The 26,666-nt window shown below is 42.6% G+C and overlaps 1 protein-coding gene across 2 annotated transcripts; it reads right to left on the reverse strand.

The window, feature by feature from the left end:
- Positions 1-1,769: 1,769 nt before the first annotated feature.
- ZKSCAN2 (zinc finger with KRAB and SCAN domains 2) lies at positions 1,770-26,353 on the reverse strand. 2 transcript variants are annotated; one of them, XM_065924530.1, is made up of 7 exons: positions 25,438-26,353; positions 24,254-24,440; positions 21,959-22,050; positions 21,505-21,631; positions 17,822-18,505; positions 7,708-8,199; positions 1,770-6,399 (listed from the first exon to the last, which is right to left on the reverse strand). In XM_065924530.1, exons 1-7 carry the CDS (start codon positions 25,840-25,842, stop codon positions 5,477-5,479), a joined length of 2,910 nt encoding a protein of 969 aa, XP_065780602.1. In that variant the 5' UTR covers positions 25,843-26,353; the 3' UTR covers positions 1,770-5,476. The 2 variants fall into 2 exon arrangements, with proteins under 2 accessions (XP_065780602.1, XP_065780604.1); XM_065924532.1 differs by lacking the exon at positions 7,708-8,199.
- Between the last annotated feature and the right edge of the window lie 313 nt (positions 26,354-26,666).

The following is a 26,666-nucleotide window of genomic DNA, read 5'->3' on the forward strand; positions in this document are numbered from 1 at the left end:
TTGTATCAATTTTTTAAGATTCCACATATAAGTTACACTACATATTTGATTTTGGCTTACTTCATATGATAATCTCTAGGTGGCCACAAATGGCATTATTTCATTCTTTTTTAAGGCTAATATTCCATTGCATGAATAGACCACATCTGCTTTATCCATCCCTCCCTCCGTGATCTTCAGGTCCTCACTTTCTGCTTTCTGCCCTCTGCGGCTGCCCTTCGTCTGTCTACCACGTGGTGCTGTGGGCAGTGGTCCTCAGAGATGGCACGTTCTACGGCCGAGTCAGACTTGTCTCAGCTGGGATGATTTCTAGCCAGAGGGGTTGCAAGCACACCTGTGTGCGCCACGGCTCCATGCTCATGTATCCAAGCAACTCTTAAGGCCGGCCTTCCAAGTCTGCTCCTCACCCCCTCTACTCCCACACTGCCGCAGCATCTACCACCTCAGAGCAGGGTAGGCGCTTGCCAGTCTTGGGCCCCAAACCATTGCTTCCCCTCCAAATCCCTGCTCCCATCATGGAGTTTGGAGGTTGTGACTAGCTGTGTTCCTTTTGGGGTTTGAAACACAACGGATTCATCCTTCTTCCTTTGAAATCTAATTGTCTTAACGGGTTTGTAGGAAGTGAAAATTTGTAGCCTTAAGATAGGTCTTTTTTCCCCTTAGAGATTAAAAATATATATATATCTTGGCTGCGCTTGGTCTTCGTTGCTGCGCATGGGCTTTCTCCAGGCGTGGTGAGTGGAGGCCACTCTCTGGCTGCGGTGCAGTGACCTCTGTTGTTGTGGAGCTCAGGCTCAGGGTGCCCGGGCTCAGTTGTCCCACGGCATCGTGGGAGCTTCCCTAAGATCGAACTGGTGTCCACTGCATTGCAACGTGGATTCTTCTTCACCACCGGACCTTCAGAGAATGCCTCCCAACCCCCCACCTCCTGCTGCCTGAGATTTAAAATCGCTCATCTAACTCACTCTGTGAGTCAATTCCTAGACCTAAATCTCTATAGAGAAATGGAAGATCAGATAATCTTGTGGAAGAACTCTAACATGAATATTCTGAGCCTTTATCTTTGTTTCCTCCAAAAAGGTCATGGCCATTTGCTCAAGCAAAGTATAGAAAACGTACAGGGACTCAGGTACTGACCCTGAGCGGTTATCACTCTTGAGAACCTTGGGAGGGTGCTATTGCAGTCGGTTGCTTATAAGGGCTAGGTGGGAGAGACTCTTTGGAATCCACTTCATATTTAGGTGAACTGGCTCGAAATTTATCCTGCAGTTCTTCTCACAGTTTCTAAGAGTATAGTTGGAAAAACATCCTCAACAAGGGGCAAAATCACTACACTGACTGTGACCTATGGAGTTGGAGCTGCTATTGGAAGGAGGGCTAAGTGGAAGCCACTGGAACACTTTAAGTCAAATAGTGAACCAAAAGCAGCACTGTGTCTGGGGAAATTGTGTCAACTGGTTCTACCAGGAGAGGCTGTGAGTGTATGAGCATACACCCAGTGTGTGCCTCCACAGCTAATCTACTCTGGAACTACAGTGAAGCATCCTCTAGGACAATGGCAGTGACAGATGTCAGAGGACTGTTGCAGGGGAATAGCTGTGGGCTCACACAAGACCTCTGCTAGCTGCGGGGCAGATCAGTGGACTGGGAAAGAGACAGATTCTCCTTCGCTGTGAAAATCAGCTTTTATTACCTCTTGAATAAGTTCTCTTTTCCCTCAATAGAAGACAGTCTTCGAGTTATGGCAAAAACCAATGGGAGTCATTTATTTAGACATTTATTTCACATACAAGTTTTCAAGAAGACATCTAAGTGAACATTCACACAAAACAATGAGTGTACATACATTTATACTAGGAATGCATTCAGAGGTAAGGGCTTAGCATTGCATTTGGGGTGTCCCCGGCTCCCTCAGAGTTGAGGTTCGTCTGTCATGGGGCACCAGAGGTCCCAAAATCACCTTTCTTCACTGCAGCTACCTGCCACTGTCTATTGCCTGCTGTTGAACATAAGTGACTTGTCCCTTCTCCTCACTGAGCACGCTCCTGGACTGCTCACAGCAACCTCTTGCTGAAGTATGGGATGGATTCACGGGATTGGATTCAGTATGGCCTGAATGCTGCCTGCAGTGGCAAGCCTGGTCTTATAACTTCTCTCTTCCAATGCCCCAGAGCCTCACAGGACCTTGGAGCTGGAGTGATCTTGGCAATCAGACTCAGTTTCTCTTCAGATAAGGAACTCAGGCCGAGAGAGAGACTGGTTTGTCCAACACTCAGAAAGTGGTAGTGACAAGAATGAAACCTGTCTTACAGCTTCTGGTCTAATGCTCATTCTACATGGCAGGCTGCCCTGAGCTGTTGTAAGTGTACTGTGAAGTTTTCCTCTTAAAAAAAAAACAACCAAAAAACGCTTCCTTCCAGAAGAATAAAGTAGGTTGTATGTGTAATAAAAATGCTAGTAAGAATTAGGGTATTTGTGGGAGTAACACAGTAAGCGTAGGCAGGGATACAGCCAGGCTCCAAAGGGTCTTGGTTAAGAAGTCAGAGAATAAAATGACTACTTATGTACACTTTAAAAAAATAGGATACGGGGTAATTTTTAAAGATATAAGACAGGATTAAGCAAATACAGGTTTAAGTGGTTGGCTGAGATGACTTAAAAGTTCTGTTTTTGTAAGTTTCTTTGTTCCAGCAGCCAGAACAAAGAAAGAATAGTAGTAAGTTGCTAAAAAAAAAAAAAAAAAAGTCACAGTGTTTGTAAGGTAATTTTTTTTTTTTGCTTTAGGATCAGAGCTTTCCCTGATACTGAAACTTAGGGAAAAAAACTTCTCCTACAGATTGTCATGAAGGCAATGTTATGTGCTATGAGACACAGTAATAAGAGTGTGACTTCACTTTTGACTTTCACCTTCCACCTGAAAAAAGATAAAATACAAACAGCCTTGGTCTAAGATGGTGGGTAGGACTGTCTCCTTCTTCAGAAGCAAAGTTCATTAAGTTAATTTAATACAAGTCCAAATGCCCACTTACAACTGGGAACAGGCAAGGGGACCCAATTCCACTTTGGCATGATCCCAGACATGACAGACAGAATCAGATTGTTCCACTTGGAGAAGGAATGGTTCCTGAGCCTTTCTGGCCATTGGGGAAATTTAAGAGACAGAGGTAGAGAATATGATTTTAGGCATTGAGAAAAACTCTTCTGCAAGAGAAGGTGGCTCTTTCATTAATGAACAAATAATGCTCCATAACTGACATGAATGTAATTGGCATTATCTTTTGCTACAATAGTTTGTTCACCATATTGCAAGTTTCTTGAGCACAGACACCAAGCCTCAAGTTTCTTGAGCACAGACACCAAGACTTTTTTTTTTTCCATTTTCATATCCCTCACTGTGCCTAGAACATAGCCTTACACATAACCGTGCTTAATTAATATTTATAGTAAATCATCTACTTTCCTGAATCATGCTTTGATATAATGATCAACCCTGGGTACCTATCACTAAGTGGTGATTTCTATTAATGTGCATCTTCTCTAGAGCAGGAATTCCAGAACATCTACACAATACCAGCACACACCCACTAACACCACACACACCTCTCTGTGCTGGGCACACTAGTGACATGAAACTGCACTTAACTATTAGGAATTTATAGTTTGGACAACACAGTGGAAATCAACCTAGTGAGATGTGAACAATCGTAATGCTCCTAATGAATGTCAGAAAGAAACATTTATCAGCGTTTACCTGAGTCACCTGCCTTCCAACAGGCCACAGCCTATTCTGACACCATAGGTTGGGTTCCCTTCTACACTGCCTATATCCTCCTTGGTATCTTCTTGGATAAGTTTCAAAAAATTCAAACATACTCAGATGTCTTCTAATAAGAGCATCTGACAAAGGAAAGGAGAAAAGTGAAAAAATGATCTACACACAGCCCTGACTCTGGTTATCTTTCCACTAAACTTGTGACTTCTCCTTCCCCAAAGCAAAGTCCCCTGAGGTTACCGTCACCTTAAGGGTATAAATGCCACTGGTCGCATCCTGAAGTAACAGCTTTGGATGACCAAATCCCAGGTGTTTTATCTGCAACATCCATAAGTGAACTATCTCCCCATCTGTACCCTTCCTCCAGTAGTTATTGGGTCAGTGCTGGAGGTTGTCAAAGAGATTTTTCAGACCAACAGGTTAAGTGTGGAAAACAGAAAGTGTTCTGGGCTGAAGTGTCAGAAAGTATTTCTACCTTCACTCAGTGAGCTGTAGAGTTGTATAAATTACTCAGGGCTCTACAGAGAGGTTTATGACCATATGAACAAGGGCTAGCCTCAAAAAAAGAACAATGGTATACTTAACAAACTGCCCTGGAGAGCTGGTTTGGACCAAGGTGACTACCTGATCTAAAGCAGGGCTAAGGAGTCCATCTGGTCTTTGAAATACTGAATGTTTCAGGTCTCTAACTCACTTCTTCCCTGGCTCCTCAGAGTTTTACAAAACTATCTAAAATTATATAACATTATGTATAAGTGTGGGTTTGGGAGGCAGAAAATTTGCCACGTATCAGTCATATTCTAGATAAAAACCAGAGCAGTTACACATTCAGAACTGGAATGTGTCTGAATTCCACTTTAAAGAGACACACCAGGAGCATGCATGCTACTCAGTCTGAGGAAGGCATGGTAGTTCCGAAGAGTCAGACAAGGGCACCCAGAACAATGAAGAGGTAAGTGTAGGACTTACAAGAAACAGTAAAGGGAACTGGATCACTCCTAGGCTGGAGGAGCAACAGCCAAGGGATGTCAGTCTTCAGGTACAGAGAAGGTTAGTCTACAAAGGACAACGGGTGATCAGCTGTGTCCTGTCTCTACGGAGAGCAGGGCATTGTTTCAGTGACAATACAGAGACACTACCCGAGCTCTTTAGATCAACTTCTTGACACAAAAAAGGTACACTGCAACAGACTCCTAACAGGAACTAAAAAATCTTCAATCTCCTTTTGTGAATACCTTCAAAACCAAGACAGATCCGATGTGGTTCTTATCAGGCTCCTGAAATTTCTACCCAAACAGGAAGCTGTGATCGAGTTGCATCCGAGATCACATATGGCGGATAATGAAAGCGACCTTGAACATTTTCATCTCCTTGGCAACAACTCTCCCCTGTGCTGAAGGATTCTGGATGTTGTTGGGTTTAGGGATCCCACAGCAGTGGCTTCGACATACTGAAGAGAATTTCACTGTGTACTCAGACCCTGTATCTTCTTCACTTTATTAAAGGGAAAAGGTTGAGACACACAGGAGAGGAACAGCTAATCAAGTAAGAGGCAGAGGTGAGAACAGGATCCAAGCCTTTAGCTTATTTATATTCTCAAGCTTATCTTGGGAATGACACTGTATAGCTAAGAAAAGATTGCTTCTGAGAGTGAGATCAGGGTAAAATGGCTAAGGGGGCGTTTAGGAAGAGAGGAGCTCATCATCATAAAGTCTGCCTGAAGTCATCAGTCTTGCCCTTGAGGGGGTTCTCCGGGGAGCAGAATGCTGGCGGGGGTGGCAGCAGCTTCTCTCTCATGTGAACCTCCCGATGTTTGGTGAGCACAGAACTCTTGCTGAAATGTCTGCCACACTGGATGCACCCGTAGGGCTTTTCCCCAGTGTGTACTCGCCGGTGCTCGCGAAATCTCGTACAGTTATTGAAACTTTTCTCACAGTCCACACACTTGTAGGGATTCTCACCAGTGTGGACTCTCCGGTGGGCACTGAAGTGTGAACTGTTGGTGAAGCTCCTCCCGCACTCTCCACACTGGTAGGGCTTCTCGCCAGTGTGGGTTCTCTGGTGTATAACGAGACTCGAGCTCTGGCTGAAGCATTTCCCACACTCTCCACATCTGTAGGGTTTCTCTCCTGTGTGAATTCTCTGGTGGGCACCAAAGTTGGAGGAGTCGTTAAAGCTTTTTCCGCAGTTGAGACACTTGAAAGGTTTTTCTCCCGTGTGGATTCTTTGGTGTCGGACTAGACTCCTGCTTCTGCCGAAGCACTTCCCACAGACACTACACTTAGAAGGGTTTTCCTTCTGGTGGGTCATGCGACACATGAGACGCGCACTCCTTCCAAAGTTTTCTCCATATCTGAGGAGCCGGAAGGGCCTCTTCCCCACGAGAGGCCTCTGATGCACTACGGCTTTCCCCAAATCTCGAGGCTGAGGCATCAGTTTTCCCTGTCGGATTCCGTGAAGGTTTTCCCACTGTCTTCCTGAGATGCAATCCCTTTTACGATATTTACCTGGGTCAACATTCTGGGAAATGACCCTTTTAGACTTTTCTATGAATGCCCTATGCTGCTCCATGTCCTTACAGATCACCTGTGTTGCATCCTCCTTGATACTACTTTCAATTTCAAAATCTGAAAAAAAGAAGACAATAAACAATTCAGACCAGTTCTGGGCTAATATAAATAATACGGCTGACAGGCCCTGTGCCTTCAGGCCTCTGTGTGCTGCACTGGCCTCAGGCAAGGGGACTCTTCTCTGATTCACTGGGCCTTACCTTCTCTCAGTCCCATGGACAGCCATCAGTGAGTCCACTGACTTATGTAAGAAGCCCTAATCATGTCCTCTTTGGAAGTGTTCTGATTGGGTCCATCTGGGCCTTGGAGGAAGTTATAGCCTAGCAGTTGGCTTACACAGAGCCTGGGAATTTGGTGACAGGTCTGGAGCTCATCTTAAAAAACAAGGTTCACCAGAGATGGTACAGAAAGACTTTGTTTCCAAAGTTATCAACTCAGCAGTTCCAGTTCCAGAGTCAACAATTCCATCTTGCCTACTACAAATTCTCATACCTTTTTCAAATGTTTGTTTTGAATAAGTATAGAGTATAGGAAGGAAAATGATGACAGGTAAGGTTAAAAAGATAAGCTCAGATTAAGGATGGCTGTGGGAGCTTAACACAAGTCTAATGAGGAAAACTGGTTTGGGGACTTTTACAATAGTTTAGGCAAGAGACAGAGAAATGCTAAACTAGTGGTTATGGCAACTAAAGAGGGGGCAGATGCAAATTCCCCAACAGTTGAGAAAATGCGTCATCTGCCTGGATGTAAATGAGAGAGAAGGCATCAGAAAACATCCCTACCATCCAGGCCGGATGTGCTACGGGAGGACACCAGGAGGAGCCACGGTGTGGGAAGGAAGGCGCTGATGTTCCTTTTGAAACTTTTAAGGCTGGGCTGCTGGTGAGATGCCTGTGAAGGCATCCAGTGGTTGGTGGGACACCCACAGGTGGAGCTCAGAATCAGAATAAAGTCTTTCTGTCTCTGCCTTTTTCTTATGCATATCACACATAACAGACATTTCTGCTCTGAGCTTACCAACATGTCTCCTTGACCTGAGTTTTTCTCACATATAACTCCAAGTTCTTCTTCCCAACAGTATTTCTAGGAGATATAAAACATTATCTGCCCCCTACACACAAAAACCAAGGCTGAGATCCCAAGGACCAAATCAGGAAAATGTAAGCTCCTCCCCTGAACAGAAGTACCATGAGGACAGGGACTCTCTTTCATTCACTGCTACTTTACCCTTTTCCTCAAATGGCACAGGACACACAAACCTTAATATGTGTTCATGAACAGACATGCACCGTGATGTGCCAGCTCTCTTAATTTGTCAGCAATCCCACTGACTCCTCCTTTACCCCAGAGCCCAATGATCCTTACCACTCGGGCTTTGCAGTAAACCTGGAGGTCCCTGGAATTCTGGTTCTTGCAAGATTTCCTCCTCACTCATTCTCTCACTGCCAGAGTCTTCAACAAGTGCCTCGTGGGAGTCCTCCTCAGGTTCCCAGACTGTAGGTTCCTGGGGTTCAATTTCCATGTCGTCTCTTTCTTGAACTGAGGGTGATGGGGCTTCTTCTGGGGAGCTGGTGGGAGCAGCAGATGCCCGAGAGTTAATCAGGGCATCCATCTCCTTGTAGAATGCGCAGGACTCTAGCACGTGACCATTTTTCACTTTGCGGTAACTCTTCTGAAGGCTTTTGAACTTGGTCCGGCACTGTTCCGGAGTTCGAAGGAAGCCACACTCTCGCAGCTGCTCAGCCACGGCCCCATATAACTTGCTCTTCCGATGACAGGCTTGCAGTGCTTCATAAAACCGAGTCTCATGGAGGATGTCAAGGAAAGTCTTGGTTTCCTCGTAGCCCCAGTGCACACCTGCCATTCAAGGATAAATTTCAAAGATACAAGTGTCTGGAGCCATTCAAGGGTAAAGTTCAAAGATATAAGTTGTCTGTAGCCTTCATACATTACAAACTATAAGAAGTACAGGAAAACAAATCCTATTTCCTGGAACTATGATATGTCTGGGAATAAGCTTTGTAAGAAAGGAGTGGGTCTGTATAAAAAAATCTATAATTTTATATTGAAAGACATAAAAGAATTAGAAAGAATGAAGAGACACTATATTTCTGGGTAGGAAGGCTCAAACTGTACAGATATGAATTCTCAAATCTATTCAGTCAAAAACCCAGAAGGATTTTAAAATTGATATACTGATCTCAAAGTTTATCTGATAGAATAAAAATGCAGCCCCTAAATCTGCCATTGCTATGGTTAATAAGGATTCAGCTGTCTGCCTTTAAAAAAATTTTTAGGAATAATGGACTAAGACATCCAACAGCATGAGAGTTGCTGTCACCTCTTTAGCCCATCTTCTTTGAAGAGCAGAACTATATCCAGAGTAGTTTTTGATGTTACTGAGTCCTCTACTTCAAGAGATGAAATGATCTATAAGACAAGCAGATGTCCTGCTTTTATAGCAGAATTAAAGTTTTAAGAGTATGTTTGAATATAGTTAAACATGCTTTTGGGGTGTTTTGTAATCTGTAGTAGTCTTTTCTATCCTCTGTCTTACTGGTTTCCTTCAGTCTCACTGGATTCCCAAATTTGAAACTGTCTGACCCTCATGTTTATGGATCTCCAGAATGGTGAATACCTGTATATATGCAATACATTTTCCCATCTTTTTCCTGAGATTTGTTTCTTTTGAATAGGTGCAATCACGATTATACAGTCTCAGCTTTCCTAGTCTGGTTTATTTTTCCATTTTATCTAAGAAACTATCATCTTTTTCATAAGGTGGCACTAATAACTATGACACCAGGCAATGTTCTATTGCATTGTAGCATCTGCAGAATGCCTTCATCCATATTATTTAACACTAACAACTATGCTCATAACCTAAGCCATATTTTAAAGACACAAAAGTGAGTTCTAAGTAGTTACATGATAAGTCAACTGTCACACAATGACTGTCAACTGGTGGTTAAGTTCTGCATTTCCCAGTCCCCAAATTTTAACATCTTCCTTTTGCATAGTATCTTTTCCTACCCTTTTAATTTTCATGTTTCTGTTTTCTTACATTAAAGATGTATCTCTTGTAAATATAGCTTTTAAAAAATATTAAAGATGTAGCTCTTGTAAATATAGCTTTAAAAAAATATATCTGAAGAGGAGCCAAGATGGCGGAGGAATAGGAAGGGGAGACCACTTTCTCCCCTACAAATTCATCGAAAGAACAATTCAACGCAGAGCTAACTTCACAAAACAACTTCTGATCGCTAGCTGAGGACATCAGGCGCCCAGAAAAGCAGCCCATTGTCTTTGAAAGGAGGTAGGACAAAATAAAAAAGACAAAAAGAGAGACAAAAAGAGCTAGGGACGGAGACCTGTCCCGGGAAGGGAGTCTTAACAGAGGAAGTTGCCAAACACCAGGAAACCCTCGCACTGTCGGGTCTGGGGGAAGTTTTCGAATCTCAGAGGCCAACCTAACTGGGAGGAAAAATAAATAAAACCCACAGATTACGAGCCTAAAAGCAACTCCCAGCAGAAAAGTACCCCAGACGCCCGTATCCGCCACCAGCAAGTGGGGGCAGAACGGAGAGGAGCGGGCGGCATTGCTGAGGGTAAGGACCGGGCCTGAGTGTCCCGAGGGCAATCGGAGGGAGCTTTTGTAAGATACCAACTTAAACTGTGGGACAGCAAAAGAGAGAGAGAAAATTAACCGGCCCGAACACACTGCTGGCCGTTCGCAGAACAAAGGGTCTGAGCAAGTCCAGAGGAGCTAGCCGGCTGTGGATCGGCCCAGCCCCACCAGAGGCAGGAGGCAGGGGGGAGGGGAAAGGGGCAAACTCGGCCCCAGAGGCGGCATCCCCTACCACACTGCAAACGGGCCTCCAGTTTCTAACCAAAGACTTCCTGAGATTCTGGATGGTCGACATCTGCCGGGAGGGTCGTGGCTAAACACAGGGCGCATGCACCCAACCAGCGCGAGCGGAAACTGAGGCTGGGGCCAAGGAGGGGAGAGGGCGCACCGCACCCGGGGAGAGTGCGCCCATCAAGCTCCTGGGTGCCTGAGCTGCTCGGCCAGGGAAGGCACAAAACGCAGGCGCAACCAAGTCCGCGCTTTTGTGGAACACCCGAAAACTGGAACCGCACGCAACCCAGGGCACGCTCCATATAGAGCAGCCGGGAGCCTGAGCAGCGTAGACGGGGAAAGCAGCCCCCCCCCCCCCCCAACCACCCTCGCAGCTGTGACAGAGCTAGCGAACCTGAACAAGAGACCACCTCCGCCCGCCTGTGTCAGGGCGGAAATTAAGACACTGAAGAGACCAGCAAACAGAAGCCAAATAAACAAAGGGAACCACTTCAGAAGGGACCGGTGCAACAGATTAAAATCCCTGTAGGTAACACTGACTACACCGGAAGGGCCTGTAGATATCGAGAAGTGTTAAGCTGGAACGAGGAGCTATCTGAAACTGAACCGAACCCACACTGACCGCAACAGCTCCAGAGAAATTCCTAGATATATTTTTGCCTTTTTTTTCCCCCCTAATTAAAAAAATTTTTTTCTTTGCTTTTCTATTTTTTCTTTTATTTTCTTTTAAAATTCCCTATTACTCCCCCACTATTACTTAACTTTCATTTTCATATATTTTTATGATTTATTAGGAATAAAAATTTTTTCTTGTTTTTTCTTTTCTTTTTCTCTTATTTTCTTATAAAGTCCTCTATTACTCCTCTACTACTCCTTAATTTTCATTTTCATTTCACTATAACCTTGCAAAAAAAAAAAGAGAAGCCCTATTTTTAAACCGAACTTCATATATGTTTCTAAAATTTTTTGGTTTTGTTTTTAATATTGTATTTTTAAGAGTCTAACCTCTACTCTAGATTTTTAATCTTTGTTTTTCAGTATGTGATATAAATTTTGAACATTTAAGAATCCAATATTCAGTTCCCATTTTTACTCAGGAGTGTGTTGATTACTCTCTCCCACTTTTGACTCTCTGTTTTCTACCTCAGAACACCTCTATTTCCTTCTTTCCCCTTCTCTTCCCAATCCAATTCTGTGAATCTTTGTGGGTGTCTGGGCTACGGAGAACACTTTGGGAACAGACAACTGTGTAGATCTGTCTCTCTCCTCTTGAGTCCCCCTTTTTCTCCTCCTGCTCATCTCTATCTCCCTCCACCCTCTCCTCTTCTTCATGTAACTCTGTGAACCTCTCCGGGTGTCCCTCACGGCGGAGAATCTTTTCACCATTAACCTAGAAGTTTTATTATCAGTGCTGTATAGTTGGAGAAGCCTTGAGACTACTGGAAGAATAAAACTGAAATCCAGAGGCAGGAGACTTAAGCCCAAAACCTGAGAACACCAGAAAACTCCTGACTACATGGAACATTAAGTAATAAGAGATCATTCAAAAGCCTCCATACCTACACTGAAACCAACCACCACCCAAGAACCAGTAAGTTCCAGAGCAAGACATACCATGCAAATTCTCCAGCAACGCAGGAACATAGCCCTGAGCGTCAACTTACAGGCTTGCCCAAAGTCACACATAACACATAGACCCATCTCAAAGCTCATTACTGGGCACTCCATTGCACTCCAGAGAGAAGAAATCCAGTTCCACGCATCAGAACACCGACGCAAGCTTCTCTAACCAGGAAACCTTGACAAGCCAATCGTCCAACCCCACCCCACTGGGTGAAACTTCCACAATAAAAAGGAATCACAGGCCTCCAGAATACAGAAAGCCCACTCCAGACACAGCAATCTAAACAAGATGAAAAGGCAGAGAAATACCCAACAGGTAAAGGAGCATGAAAAATGCCCACCAAGTCAAACAAAAGAGGAGGAGACAGGGAATCTACCTGAAAAAGAATTTAGAATGATAATAAAAATGATCCAAAATCTTGAAAACAAAATGGAGTTACAGATGAATAGCCTGGAGACAAAGATTGAGAAGATGCAAGAAATGTTTAATAAAGATCTAGAAGAAATAAAAAAGAGTAAATTAAAAATAAACAATGCAATAAATGAGATCAAAAACACTCTGGAGGGAACCAGGAGTAGAATAATGGAGGCAGAAGATAGGATAAGTGAAGTAGAAGATAAAATGGTGGAAATAAATGAAGCAGAGAGGAAAAAAGAAAAAAGAATCAAAAGAAATGAGGACAACTGCAGGGACCTCTGGGACAATGTGAAATGCCCCAACATTCAAATCATAGGAATCCCAGAAGAAGAGAAAAAGAAAGGCCATGAGAAAATACTCGAGGAAATAATAGCTGAAAACTTCCCCAAAATGGGGAAGGAAATAGCCACCCAAGTCCAAGAAACCCAGAGAGTCCCAAACAGGATAAACCCAAGGCAAAACACCCCAAGACACATATTAATCAAATTAACAAAGATCAAACTCAAAGAACAAATATTAAAAGCAGCAAGGGAGAAACAACAAATAACACACAAAGGGATCCCCATAAAGATAACAGCTGATCTATCAATAGAAACCCTCCAGGCCAGAAGGAAATGGCAGGACATACTGAAAGTAATGAAAGAGAATAACCTACAACCTAGATTACCGTATCCAGCAAGGATCTCATTCAGATATGAAGGAGAATTCAAAAGTTTTACAGACAAGCAAAAGCTGAGAGAATTCAGCACCACCAATCCAGCTCTTCACCAAATGCTAAAGGATCTTCTCTAGACAGGAAACACAGAAAGGTTGTATAAACGTGAAACCAAAACAACAAAGTAAATGGCAACGGGACCACACCTATCAATAATTACCTTAAATGTAAATGGGTTGAATGCCCCAACCAAAAGACAAAGACTGGCTGAATGGATACAAAAACAAGACCCCTATATATGCTGTCTACAAGAGACCCACCTCAAAACACGAGACACATACAGACTAAAAGTGAAGGGCTGGAAAAAAATATTTCGCGCAAACGGAGAACAAAAGAAAGCAGGAGTCGCAATACTCATATCAGATAAAATAGACTTTCAAATAAAGGCTGTGAAAAGAGACAAAGAAGGACACTACATAATGATCAAAGGATCAATCCAAGAAGAAGATATAACAATTATAAATATATATGCACCCAACATAGGAGCACTGCAATATGTAAGGCAAGTGCTAACGAGTATGAAAGAGGAAATTAATAGTAACACAATAATAGTGGGAGACTTTAATACCCCACTCACAACTATGGATAGATCAACTAAACAGAAAATTAACAAGGAAACACAAACTTTAAATGACACAATGGACCAACTAGACCTAATTGATATCTATAGGACATTTCACCCCAAAACAATCAACTTCACCTTTTTCTCAAGTGCACACGGAACCTTCTCCAGAATAGATCACATCCTGGGCCATAAATCTAGTCTTGGTAAATTCAAAAAAACTGAAATCATTCCAGTCATCTTTTCTGACCACAGTGCAGTAAGATTAGATCTCAATTACAGGAAAAAAATTGTTAAAAATGCAAACATATGGAGGCTAAATAACACACTTCTGAATAACCAACTAATCATAGAAGAAATAAAAAAAGAAATCAAAATATGTATAAAAATGAATGAAAATGAAAACACAACAACCCAAAACCTATGGGACACTGTAAAAGCAGTGCTAAGGGGAAGGTTCATAGCATTATAGGCTTACCTCAAGAAACAAGAAAAAAGTCAAATAAATAACCTAACTCTACACCTAAAGCAATTAGAGAAGGAAGAAATGAAGAACCCTAGGGTTAGCAGAAGGAAAGAAATCTTAAAAATTAGGGCAGAAATAAATGCAAAAGAAACTAAAGAGACCATAGCAAAAATCAACAAATATAAAAGCTGGTTTTTTGAAAAAATAAACAAAACTGACAAACCATTAGCAAGACTCATTAAGCAAACAAAGGGAGAAGAACCAAATTAACAAAATTAGAAATGAAAATGGAGAGATCACAACAGACAACAATGAAATACAAAGGATCATAAGAGACTACTACCAGCAGCTCTATGCCAATAAAATGGACAACTTGGAAGAAATGGACAAATTCTTAGAAAAGTATAACTTTCCAAAACTGAACCAGGAAGAAATAGAAGATCTTAACAGACTCATCACAAGCAAGGAAATTGAAACTGTAATCAGAAATCTTCCAGCAAACAAAAGCCCAGGACCAGATGGCTTCACAGCTGAATTCTACCAAAAATTTAGAGAAGAGCTAACACCTATCTTACTCAAACTCTTCCAGAAAATTGCAGAAGAAGGTAAACTTCCAAACTCATTCTATGAGGCCACCATCACCCTAATTCCAAAACCAGACAAAGATGCCACAAAAAGAAAACTACAGGCCAATATCACTGTTGAACATAGATGCAAAAGTCCTTAACAAAATTCTAGCAAACAGAATCCAACAACATATTAAAAAAATCATACACCATGACCAAGTGGGCTTTATCCCAGGAATGCAAGGATTCTTTAATATCCGCAAATCAATCAACATAATACACTACATTAACAACTTGAAAGATAAAAACCATATGATTATCTCAATAGATACAGAGAAAGCCTTTGGCAAAATTCAACACCCATTTATGATTAAAACTCTCCAGAAAGCAGGAATAGAAGGAACATACTTCAACATAATAAAAGCTATATATGATAAACCCACAGCAAGCATTACCCTCAATGGTGAAAAATTGAAAGCATTTCTCCTGAAATCAGGAACAAGACAATGGTGCCCAGTCTCACCACTACTATTTAACATAGTTTTGGAAGTGCTGGTCACAGCAATCAGAGCAGAAAAAGAAGTAAAAGGAGTCCAGATAGGAAAAGAAGAAGTGAAACTCTCGCTGTTTGCAGATGACATGATCCTCTACATAGAAAACCCTAAAGACTCTACAAGAAAATTACTAGAGCTAATCAACGAATATAGTAAAGTTGCAGGATATAAAGTTAACACACAGAAATCCCTTGCATTCCTGTACACTAACAATGAGAAAACAGAAAGAGAAATTAAGGAAACAATACCATTTACCATTGCAACAAAAAGAATAAAATACTTAGGAGTATATCTACCTAAAGAAACAAAAGACCTATACATAGAAAACTATAAAACACTGATGAAAGAAATCAAAGAGGACACAAACAGATGGAGAAACATACCGTGTTCATGGATTGGAAGAATCAATATTGTCAAAATGGCTATTCTACCCAAAGCAATCTATAGATTCAATGCAATCCCTATTAAGCTACCAATGGTATTTTTCACAGAACTAGAACAAATAATTTCTCAATTTGTATGGAAATACAAAAAAACCTTGAACAGCCAAAGTAATCTTGAGAAAGAAGAATGGAACTGGAGGAATCAACCTGCCTGACTTCAGACTCTACTACAAAGCCACAGTCATCAAGACAGTATGGTACTGGCACAAAGACAGAAATATAGATCAATGGAACAGAATAGAAAGCCCAGAGATAAATCCACGAACCTATGGACACCTTATCTTCGACAAAGGAGGCAAGGATATACAATGGAAAAAAGACAACCTCTTTAACAAGTGGTGCTGGGAAAACTGGTCAACCACTTGTAAAAGAATGAAACTAGAACACTTTCTAACCCCATACACAAAAATAAACTCAAAATGGATTAAAGATCTAAATGTAAGACCAGAAACTATAAAACTCCTAGAGAAGAACATAGGCAAAACACTCTCCGACATGAATCACAGCAGGATCATCTATGACCCACCTCCCAGAATACTGGAAATAGAAGCAAAAATAAACAAATGGGACCTAATGAAACTTAAAAGCTTTTGCACAACAAAGGAAACTATAAGCAAGGTGAAAAGACAGCCCTCAGATTGGCAGAAAATAATAGCACACGAAGCAACAGAGAAAGGATTAATCTCAAAAATATACAAGCAACTCCTGCAGCTCAATTCCAGAAAAATAAATGACCCAATCAAAAAATGGGCCAAAGAACTAAACAGACATTTCTCCAAAGAAGACATACAGATGGCTAACAAACACATGAAAAGATCCTCAACGTCACTCATCATCAGAGAAATGCAAATCAAAACCACAATGAGGTACCATTACACGCCAGTCAGGATGGCTGCTATCCAAAAGTCTACAAACAATAAATGCTGGAGAGGGTGTGGAGAAAAGGGAACCCTCTTACACTGTTGGTGGGAATGCAAACTAATACAGTCGCTATGGAGAACAGTGTGGAGATTTCTTAAAAAACTGGAAATAGAACTGCCATATGACCCAGCAATACCACTTCTGGGCATACACACTGAGGAAATCAGATCTGAAAGAGATACGTGCATCCCAATGTTCATCGCAGCACTGTTTATAATAGCCAGGACATGGAAGCAACCTAGATGCCCATTAGCAGATGAATGGATAAGGAAGCTGTGGTACATATACACCATGGAATATTACTCAGCCATTAAAAAGAATTCATTTGAATCAGTTCTAATGAGATGGATGAAACTGGAGTCCATTAAACAGTGTGAAGTAAGCCAGAAAGATAAAGAACATTACAGCATACTAGCACATATATATGGAATTTAGAAAGATGATAATGATAACCCTATATGCAAAACAGAAAAAGAGACACAGATATACAGAACAGACTTTTGGACTCTGTGGGAGAAGGTGAGGGTGGGATGTTTCGAGAGAACAGCATTGAAACATATATTATCTATAGTGAAACAGATCAGCCCAGGTTGGATGCATGAGACAAGTGCTCAGGTCTGGTGCATTGGGAAGATCCAGAGGGACTGGGTAGAGAGGGAGGTGGGAGGGAGCATCGGGATGGGGAATACATGTAAATCCATAGCTGATCCATGTCAATGTATGACAAAATCCACTACAATACTATAAAGTAATTCGCCTCCAACTAATAAAAATAAATGAAAAAAAATATCTGAAAGAAAAAAAAATATATCTGAAAACCTCTCCTTTAAATTTATAATTAATGACATGTGGATACACATCAACCATCCTGTTTTTTTCTTTCCATTTGTTGCATCTACTTTGTGTTCCTTTTTGTCTCCTTTCTTCTTTGAGAATTTCATTTTTTTTTCAATTCTTTTTTTGTTGGTTACACATTCTTTTACTGGTTATCCTTGATAACGGGTCCCTGACTTTTACAATCTAACACACTGACTGCATTATAACAGTTCTCAGATAATGTTAGATCCTGAGGACCCCTGGACTCCATTTGTTTTCCTTCCACAGACTCCAAATACTCAAAACCCATGCTATGCTCTAACCTGAAAAAGAATCCTTCATGGCTGTTACTCAGACTGCACCGGGGGCAGCAACGAACACCTGGGAGCACTTTCAGTTATGTGGCCAATCACAGTGATGAGTGGCAAGGTGTGTGTGTCAGGATTCCCTGCGTTTGGTCACTTCTGTGGGTCTACTCCTTTTTCCACAAGACAACATCATCCATTCCCATACCAGGATAAAAGTGCCATTCTTACCACTCAGGTTTTGAAATATGACAGGGCCACCATGAAGCTCAGGCTTCCGGATAAACTCAACGCCCATTTCATCACCGTCAGACTCCTCTGCAGCTTCTTCCTCCTCCACCAAATTGATCTGTTCTTTAGCACTGATGCCAATTCTCTTCAGTCTGGGGAGAGACAGAATCTCCCTTGGCTTATCCGTGGATGAAGCATGAGCTGCAGGATTCAACAAAGCATCCATGTCCTCAAAGAAGGCACAGGGTTCTAGCACGTGGCCATTTCTCACTTTTCGGTAACTCTTCTGCAGACTTTTGAACTTGGTCCGACACTGTTCTGGTGTTCGGAGGAAGCCACATTCTCGCAACCATTCAGCCACAGCACCATATACCTGGCTGTTTCGGGGACAAGCCTGAAGTGTTTCATAAAAGCGAGACTCTTTGAGGATTGCAAGAAAAGTCTTAGTTTCCTCGTAACTCCAATGCACGCCTGCTATTTTTTCATCTTCCAAACCCCACTGCTGCTGCTCTCTCCATGTTTTCCCTGCATTCCTTGCAGGGATATGAATAGCATGAACTGACTTTTCCTTGATGTAGTTGCTTCGCAAGACAGTCCTCCTATTAGAGGACTGCAGACCTATGGTCCATGGCTCCTTTCGTGGCTCCAACTGGGCTATCTTGTTAGCTGTAGGCACTGTGCTTCCTATAGTGAGACAAACACATTTCAGGCTAGAGAGATCATGACTGCATGCCCCAAGCTCCTGCTTAGCATGCTCTCCTGGACCACGTGTTCACAGCTATCCTTTAAAGATTTTGTCCAGTTCATCTTTTCTCTAAAAGCCTTCCTCAACCATGACAGTGCACACTAGATTCTTGTATGAGTTATTTGGCACTTACACTACCATTTCACATCTCATGTATGTACCGCTTCCTTCCCCAGCTAGTTCTTAAAGGAAAACCTTTAGGGGTAAGAAACACTTACTACCTTTGACTCGCTCTCAAGTATCTAACATTGTTAGGTTTACAGGATGTGCCTATGAACTGGTGTTTGTTACTTATAAAGTGTGCTTACACCTGCTCCCCATATCTCCTCACTCCCCTACTCAACACACACAACATACACATACACACTGGGGCTGTGGGAGATAAGAAGTCATGAATTTTTGGAGACATTCTAGCAAAATTAATGGGAAAGAGATGCAATAATAGGAAAGCAACTAGAATTTTTTACCTTACAGTACTGTGGAGATCAAAAAGTCTTAAATTTGAATCCTAGCTCCACCACTTTACTTTTGGACCAGAGGAAGTTTCTTATCTCTCTGAGCCTCAGTTTCCTAGAGAATTATATCATCCATCCAAAGGTACGTGCATGCATGCTCAGTCGCATCTGAATCTTTGTGACCCTGTGGACTGTAGCCCGCTAGGCTCCTGTCCATGGGATTTCCCAGGCAAGAATGCTGTAATGGGTTGCCATTTCCTCCTCCAGAGCATCTTCCTGACCCAGGATTGAACCCATGTCTCCTGTGGTGTTGGCAGGCAGATTCTTTACCACTGAGCCACCTGGGAATCCCAACAAGGTGCTAGGAATATTAAGTAAGTGATCATCTGTAACGTGTCTAATGCCTAATAGGTATGTAATAACATTTAGTTTTCTTCTATAGAAAACACACACAAGAGCTTCATGGAATTTTCCTACAGAGTGAAGTGAAAGCCACTCAGTCGTGTCCAACTCTTTGCGACCCCATGATATATACAGTCCATGGAATTCTCCAGGCCAGAATACAGAGTGGGTAGCCTTTCCCTTCTCCAGGGGATCTTCCCAACCTAGGGATTGAACCCAGGTCTCCCACATTGCAGGTGGATTCTTTACCCGCTGAACCACAAGAGAAGCCCAAGAATACTGGAGTGGGTAGCCTACCCCTTCTCCAGGGGATCTTCCTGACCCAGGAATGAACCGGGGTCTCCTGCATTACAGGCAGATTCTTTGCCAACTGAGCTATCAAGAAATCCCTCCTAGAAAAGCAGCATTAAATCAAATCCTAGCTGAAAGAACCCTGGGGCTGAGGATCTGCTCTTCATTTTCACATGAGAGACGGGCATGGACAATGGAAGTTTGAACATCTACAAGGACCAGGCAGACTGGAGTGAGAGCCCCGGCCATTCAGCACAAGCTCCTCCACTTTGCTCTGGTCAGCTGCTGCAATGTGAGAACGTGCCTGACGGTTGGTTCTTTAAGAGATGCTGGAAATCCAGATTTATGAACAAATTTTAAGTTAAAACTCTGTGCAAGGCCCAAATACATTTGCAGGCTAGATTCACGAGCCTTTAGCTTACAATCTAAGATAAAAGACTGTGCCAAGTGTCTTTGAGCCTTTTCATATATAATTATCATACATGAAATCACTGGGCTGCAGCTGAAGGTCCAAAAGAAGGCCTATCACTCACTCACAGCAGCTTTCACTAAGGCCTCTAATCCATCATTTTACTAGGTCTGGATGCTATGCGATCCAAGGGAACACTAGGAAACACCTATTGTGTGGGCAACTTGCCGTGTGGCTATCTTTCACTTGTCTCTGTAACTAACAAGGACTACTGAGATAACCACACAAGTCTTTGAAGGATGAATGGTCAGCAATGAAGCACAGATGCCCTAAGTGAAAGTTAAAATCAAGGGTCCTGTTGTTTCGGGAAGAGTGCTTTGTTACTGGTGTGTCATTGGTATCATCTTAAATTGGCAGTTTTTTCCAAGTGCTTTAATTGCTTTCTGATCATAAACAACTGTTGGTTTATCTTCATTCATTCAGGTTGACATGGCCCATTTTATAATCTCTATACTTTAGTGTCTACATGTACTGTCAAACAGAAATTTCTGTGACGAAGTTCTATAACTGTGCTGTCTAGCAGTTACTGAATAACTTAAATATGGCTACTGCCACTGAGAAACTGAATTTTAAACTTCATTTAATTTTAATTAATTTCATAAATTTAAATTGAAATAGCCACAGATAACTAGTGGCTACTCAAACAACACAGGTCTGTAGTATCTATATAGTGTGTACTGTACACATTTTAGGCCTTTAGTTCCATTCATGAGTAATCTTTGACTTTCAGCTTACATATGAATGAAACATATTTATCCCTGCCGTTAAAGCAGATAATACAGTTCTTCAAAAGTTTGCTTGTAAAATTACACTTAACAAGTGGTTATATGTGCTTGTAAACATGTGTGCTATTTAAATAATTCACAAGATTATTGTATTTAAATCACTTTTTCTCCTTCATTTGTAAGATTTCCATCCATTCAAGGAATATTTGCTGGGCACCACCCATAAACAGGCTCTGTGCACAATGCTGGGGTTACTGTATGTTAAACAAAAACAAATCCTAAAAATACCTTGTGATTTTTATAGAGTTTTTAGTCTACTGGATGTGGGTGAGTTTTATATTTAAATAACATGACAATCATCTATAAACCTCTCTAATCTTTTAACCACTAAATTATAAGAATATGCATAAATCTATAATATAAATTGGAAGAAAGGAATGAGTGAGGTAAGAGAACATGGTATGCTAGAGCACAGAAATGACAGAAAACCCATGGCCCTTAAAATGATAACATTTTTATAACTATTTTACTATCAGTAGAAGTGAATACACTAGAAATCCTCAAATCTTTTATTTGAAAAGGGATAGAATCCTTACCCAGGGAGACCATGTTCCCAACACTCTCCTTTCTAATATCCCGGTAGAGGTCTTTGTGAGCAGGAATCTGACGCACACTCTTTTTGTAGGAAAAACCTCTTGCCATGTGGTCATCTTTCACAGGTCCCTGTAACACACCAAGAGTAATGACTACCAAGATAACCACATAGGTTCTGAAGGATGAATGATCATGGATGAAGGACAGGAAAGCCCTAGATAAAAACTGAAATCAAAGAACCAAGTATACACTATGTGCCAAATGAAGTGAAAGTACTATAAAGAATCATGAGAGAGGATCCAGCAAGGAGTCCGATTACTCAGAAGGCTGCGTGCATTCTTTTCTGGAAAAGGAGCAATGGGGGAAAAGTCTCTTGGAGTGGGTATAGAGGTTTGAAGAAATCATTGTGACTGAGTATCCTAGGAAGTTAGGCCAGAGAGAACTGTTACAATTTACCTGGGACCCGACAGAAACTCGTGTGACTGTTACTTCCTGATCTATGGTGTTCCATTCATTAGCAGGAGAAGGAACCCAGGGAGAAGGCCGAGCTGTAAGAAGAAAAGAAACTATTAGTGCTATGGGCTCTGGCCCTTTTACTCATTCTGCTTCTCCTTTTATGAATGAGCATGTATAAAAAAAACAACAAAAAGCGGTCATTTTCTCAGTGAGTTCAGAACAACGCTCCAAACCATGAGCAGGGCTCAAAAATGCAGATGCGTTTAGGAAGTAAGCAGATAAAGTACACCATGAAAGGGGGGAGGTGAGGACTGTGGGGAACTGGAGAGCACAGGTCCAGTGTTCGGTTCTGGGTGATGCCTCCCTTTTAGACTATGGCCCTGCCATAGCCAGAGTTTCTAATATTTTTCAAGAGAAGCCATGAAGCTGGATTTTTATGTACAATCACAAGTCTTAAACCTTGAGAACTACAGACAAACAAAACCTTCATCCCCAAACTCTTTGAGAAACAAGTTTGACTTGGCACATGAGTTACCAGTTTGCAATTTCTAGCATAAATTCATCCCCTCTGAGTAAATCTTATCCTTATAAAGTTAACAAATATAGACACACAGTACTGAATACTACAGGCAAACGTACTTCCAGAAAGGTGGAAGGAAAATAAATAAACTTATATAATATAAGACAATCTGCAGTCTAACTTCTGCTCTAGCACTATCTAGGAAAACTTCAAAAATAAATGTTATTGTGACCAAGAACTCAGAAGCTTGCTTTACTACTTTCTACGAAACCAAATGGAACCACTTCCTTGGAAACATATTATTCCCTTTGGCACACCTGGCTGAAATCCTACATCATTGTTTAGAAGGTATTCACTTTTCTGAGATACTTATCCCTCAAATTTCCTGTCCTCCATACCCCCAGTAAGAACCTCCACAGAACAAACTTTCCCACTTTAGGAACTCCTTATCACCCTGTAATAGCAAAACCCAGAAATACCATACATTTAGCAGGTAAAGGAACTGACAGCATCTAATCCATGTGAACACAGGAACTTTGATGTTGATGAACAAACATTGAAGAATCCAGAAACCATTAATATTTGCAAAGCATTCTATCATAATATGTATTTCAGGACAGATAAGGAGGTGGTGTCCGTAGTGGTGAATCTTGCCTCTTGATGAGGGATTGTGTAAATCAGATAGATTTTAAAGTTTAAAAATAACCATGCCATTGTGGGAGAAAGGAAACTAACATTCATTGAGAACTATTACGCACTGACTTTTTTATGAGGCTTCTTTTAATCTATGCTAAAATCTTACTATCTTCCTTTTAGAGATGACAGAATGGAAAGTTCAAGAAGTTTAGCAATTTGACCAGGGTCACACAGATAAAGAATGGCTGAGTTAGGGTTTGGACCCAGATTGTCTGCCTCTAAAGCCTAATCTCTTAATCTCTATGCATTAATACAGAGGTTAATTAATATTACTTGCTCAGATCACAAAGAGAGAAGGGCAGAGAAAGGATATAAACCATACTTTTTTACACTGTGCTCTAGGTCCAGTGATCTTTCCACTCCTCTCTTTAAGCCTGACACTACGCTGCAGGGGATGGGGAGGACAGCTCTTCATTTCCTTGTATCTGACTTGATTCATTTATGTCCAGGGCAGACATGAACATCAGTGGTCCCTTCTCTGCGAAGTCTTATCCCTCTCACATGTCACTTCTGTGATACCTTACTGTGAGTCACTTTTGAAAGTAAATCTCATTTCTTCTTCCAATCTTTCAAGGTGTTTATAGCCAGCCAAGAAATCATATATATGCAGGACTAAAACCCACAAGATGATTGCAGAATGCAGACTCTTAAATAACATTAGGAGACCTTAAGGCCAGTCTGGACAATTTAAACTTTCTCAGATTTCACCTTAAGATCCCCTTTACTTGGACTTCCCTGGTGACTCAGTTGGTAAAGAATCTGCCTAAAATGTGGGAGACCTGGGTTTGATCCCTGGGTTGGGAAGATCCCCTGGAGGAGGGCATGGCAACCCACTCCAGTATTCTTGCCTAGAGAATCCCCATGGACAGAGGAGCCTGGTGGCCTACAGTCCATGGGGTCACAAAGAGTCGTCACCCATATTCCCAACTCTTGAAGCTAATGAAGTCTTTCTCCACAAATATTCAATTTATTTTCAAGTATGTATCGAGAGGGCCCTACAGTGAACAAGTGAGAATGTCAGGGCTACAAAACAAATCTGCCATGGTCACTGCACAGGGCATGTAGTACGTTCTTCTTACCATTTTTGGGTAAGGGTTGAAGCTCTCTCTTTTGGTTTGGCTGCTCTTGGTGTCCTGAGTGGAGGCTTTCAGCTTCCTCCTGAGACATCACTCTGGGTTGGGCCTCCACGGGCTCTGGCTGAATGTCTGCCACCTCCCAGGCTGCTCCAAGGGGGGCTTGCTTCTCCGAGTGCACAGGACTGCTAACCTGGGAAGTAAAGTCAATGCCATAATGGAAAAAGGGAGGAAAAGAGGGCCAGATAAGGGCCAAATTCCCCCATGAAAGATATCAAAGAAGGATAGAAGATATGAGAAGGAATGAAAATTTCATTCTATTCCCAATGGGACCTCTGAGGACACCGGTCCATAGTGCTATCCAAAAGTCTAGGCAGAAGGGAACAGGAGAGGGGGTAATATACAGAGAGGGAAAATCTGTTAAGAGTAAAATACAGAGCCTCCCTGCTATCAGAATACTGAGTCCTCACATCTGTTAGGTTCACAAAGAAGTGAAAGTTCTCAGAACACTAATTCACTAGTGAAATGAAAACTTAGAAAATTAATCTTGACATTGAGTGTCTATTTCTGACCAGCATAGCAACTTGCTAATAGACAGGTCTTTACATAAATGCAAATTCCTTGCCAGGTGAAAGTGCAAACCTTGCAGGATTTCATGAGGTTAGGAAAAGGGCTGTTGAAAAAACAATTAGACGAGCATGCAAAGTCACTGACAATAAGGATCAGCGATTAAAACGGAGAAGGGTGACAAGGATGATGACATTGACGGCACTTCAGAAGACTGGACTGGGATATTAAAGGATTACAGGAGGCCCTGGGATAACTGATGAAGTCCTTTTTTTTTGATTTTTGAGAGTGATCAAAACAGCCCTCTTTAGAAGCAAGCTGCAGAAGTCAAATCCTGTGAAGCATAATGTACTGTTCTCTCAAAATTTTGGGGAAATATTATGCAAAGATTTAAAACAAATACTCAGATGCATAATGTTTAGTGTCATTTGCAAGATAATAGTTCAATCAAAGCTTTTTTCCTATTTAATATGAAATTCTGATCCCTTTGAGGTAGATCCCCTCAATGGTCTTTCATTATATTTATCCTTCTGCAATTTGCATTTTCTGCAATGCATCTCTTGTCCACTTTCCTTTCCACCCTCTCCTTGCTAAACATAAAAATTTGGAAAAGCCTCTCTCACCTGCTGTCTTAGTCCTCCAGTCTCTTTCTCCAAATGTATAACCAGGGCCACCGCCTCCTCTCCACTTTCCGGACACTGCTTCTGTGCCCACAGCTGAATTTTCTCCGGTAAAATGGTGAGAAACTGCTCAATCACCAGCAGCTCCAGGATCTGTTCCTTGGAACGCATTTCTGGCTTCAGCCACCGGCAGCAAAGTTCCCAGAGTTTACTGAAAGCTTCATGGGGTCCAGTCACATCCTCATAACTGAATTGCCTGAAGCATCTGCGAAAGGTCTCAGACTCAGAGCTATCCGATCCTTTGAGAATGGGCTCCGATATCCACTCGGGCTCCTTTTCCACCTTCATTATGAGGCATCCTTCAACCCCCAGGGGCGCGTCGGTCTGAGGGTCCAGGGATGCAGCCATGCTCCAACCCGGAGGTCAACCTCACGTCTGATTCGAAGGAGACTCAAAGAAGTGAAACCTCCGAGAGCCGCCTGCTAATGGTTTTGGAAGTATGGGAAGGAAGGGAGGTGAAAACGGCAGTGTCAGCAGGAACAGGGTACCCTAGGCTGATTACTCAAATCCATCCTAGGCCCTTGAAAAGGTGAACTTGTACTCTAAGGTCCAAAAACTCGGCCTCTTCTCGCCACAATATATGTCCCCGCGATGTGGTTTTTCAGGATTCATCTTTTAGTGCAATGTCTGAAACAGCGAGGCTAGAGGATCAGAAAATCAAGGGGACCGAGGACAGGAGGGCAGGGGCGGACAGCGGGGCCGGGAGGGGGTGTGTCAGGGGCCCGGGGAGGCGAGGCCCCGAGTGGGTGGGGCCGGGTGTGCAAGCCCCTCCCGGCTCCGGGTTCGAGGCTCGGGGCACGGCGGCGCGCCCAGGCCGCTGTGGGCAGCTGGTAGGGGCCGGCGTTATCCGAGGCCAGCGCTTGGCTTTTCTGGCTCAAGGTGGCCTGGGCCGTCCTCAGGAAACTACCGCACGCTGAGGAAAGCCGCGAAGCGGCCCTGCCCCTTAAGGGAGAGGAGCTGCGGGGACCAAACGACGCTTCCCAGGGTAGCGGCTACGGGCTCCTCGCTGGAGGCTCGTCCGCTCTCTTCCCGGACTGCGCGGGGGGCGCTGGGAGCCGCGGCCACGCATGCGCCGCTAGCGCCCGGGCGCCGCGGGGTTCAGGGGAGGCTCCCTCGCTAGCGAGGGGCTGGGGGAGGGGGCTGCGCGGTGGACTCTCGCGAGAGCGCGCAGC

Source organism: Muntiacus reevesi, chromosome 2 (assembly GCF_963930625.1).
Source record: "Muntiacus reevesi chromosome 2, mMunRee1.1, whole genome shotgun sequence".
Taxonomy (NCBI): Eukaryota; Metazoa; Chordata; class Mammalia; order Artiodactyla; family Cervidae; genus Muntiacus; species Muntiacus reevesi.

Bases quoted from the DNA above. Each gene is read 5' to 3' on its own strand.
- ZKSCAN2 (XM_065924530.1), bottom strand. From the start codon at position 25,842: ATGGCTGCATCCCTGGACCCTCAGACCGACGCGCCCCTGGGGGTTGAA. The intron at 8,200-17,821 runs GTAAGAATGGCA...CTTGAATGGCAG, and splicing joins CATATTTCAAAACCTGAGTG to GTGTGCACTGGGGCTACGAG. The intron at 6,400-7,707 runs GTAAGGATCATT...TCTTTTTTTCAG, and splicing joins TTTACTGCAAAGCCCGAGTG to ATTTTGAAATTGAAAGTAGT.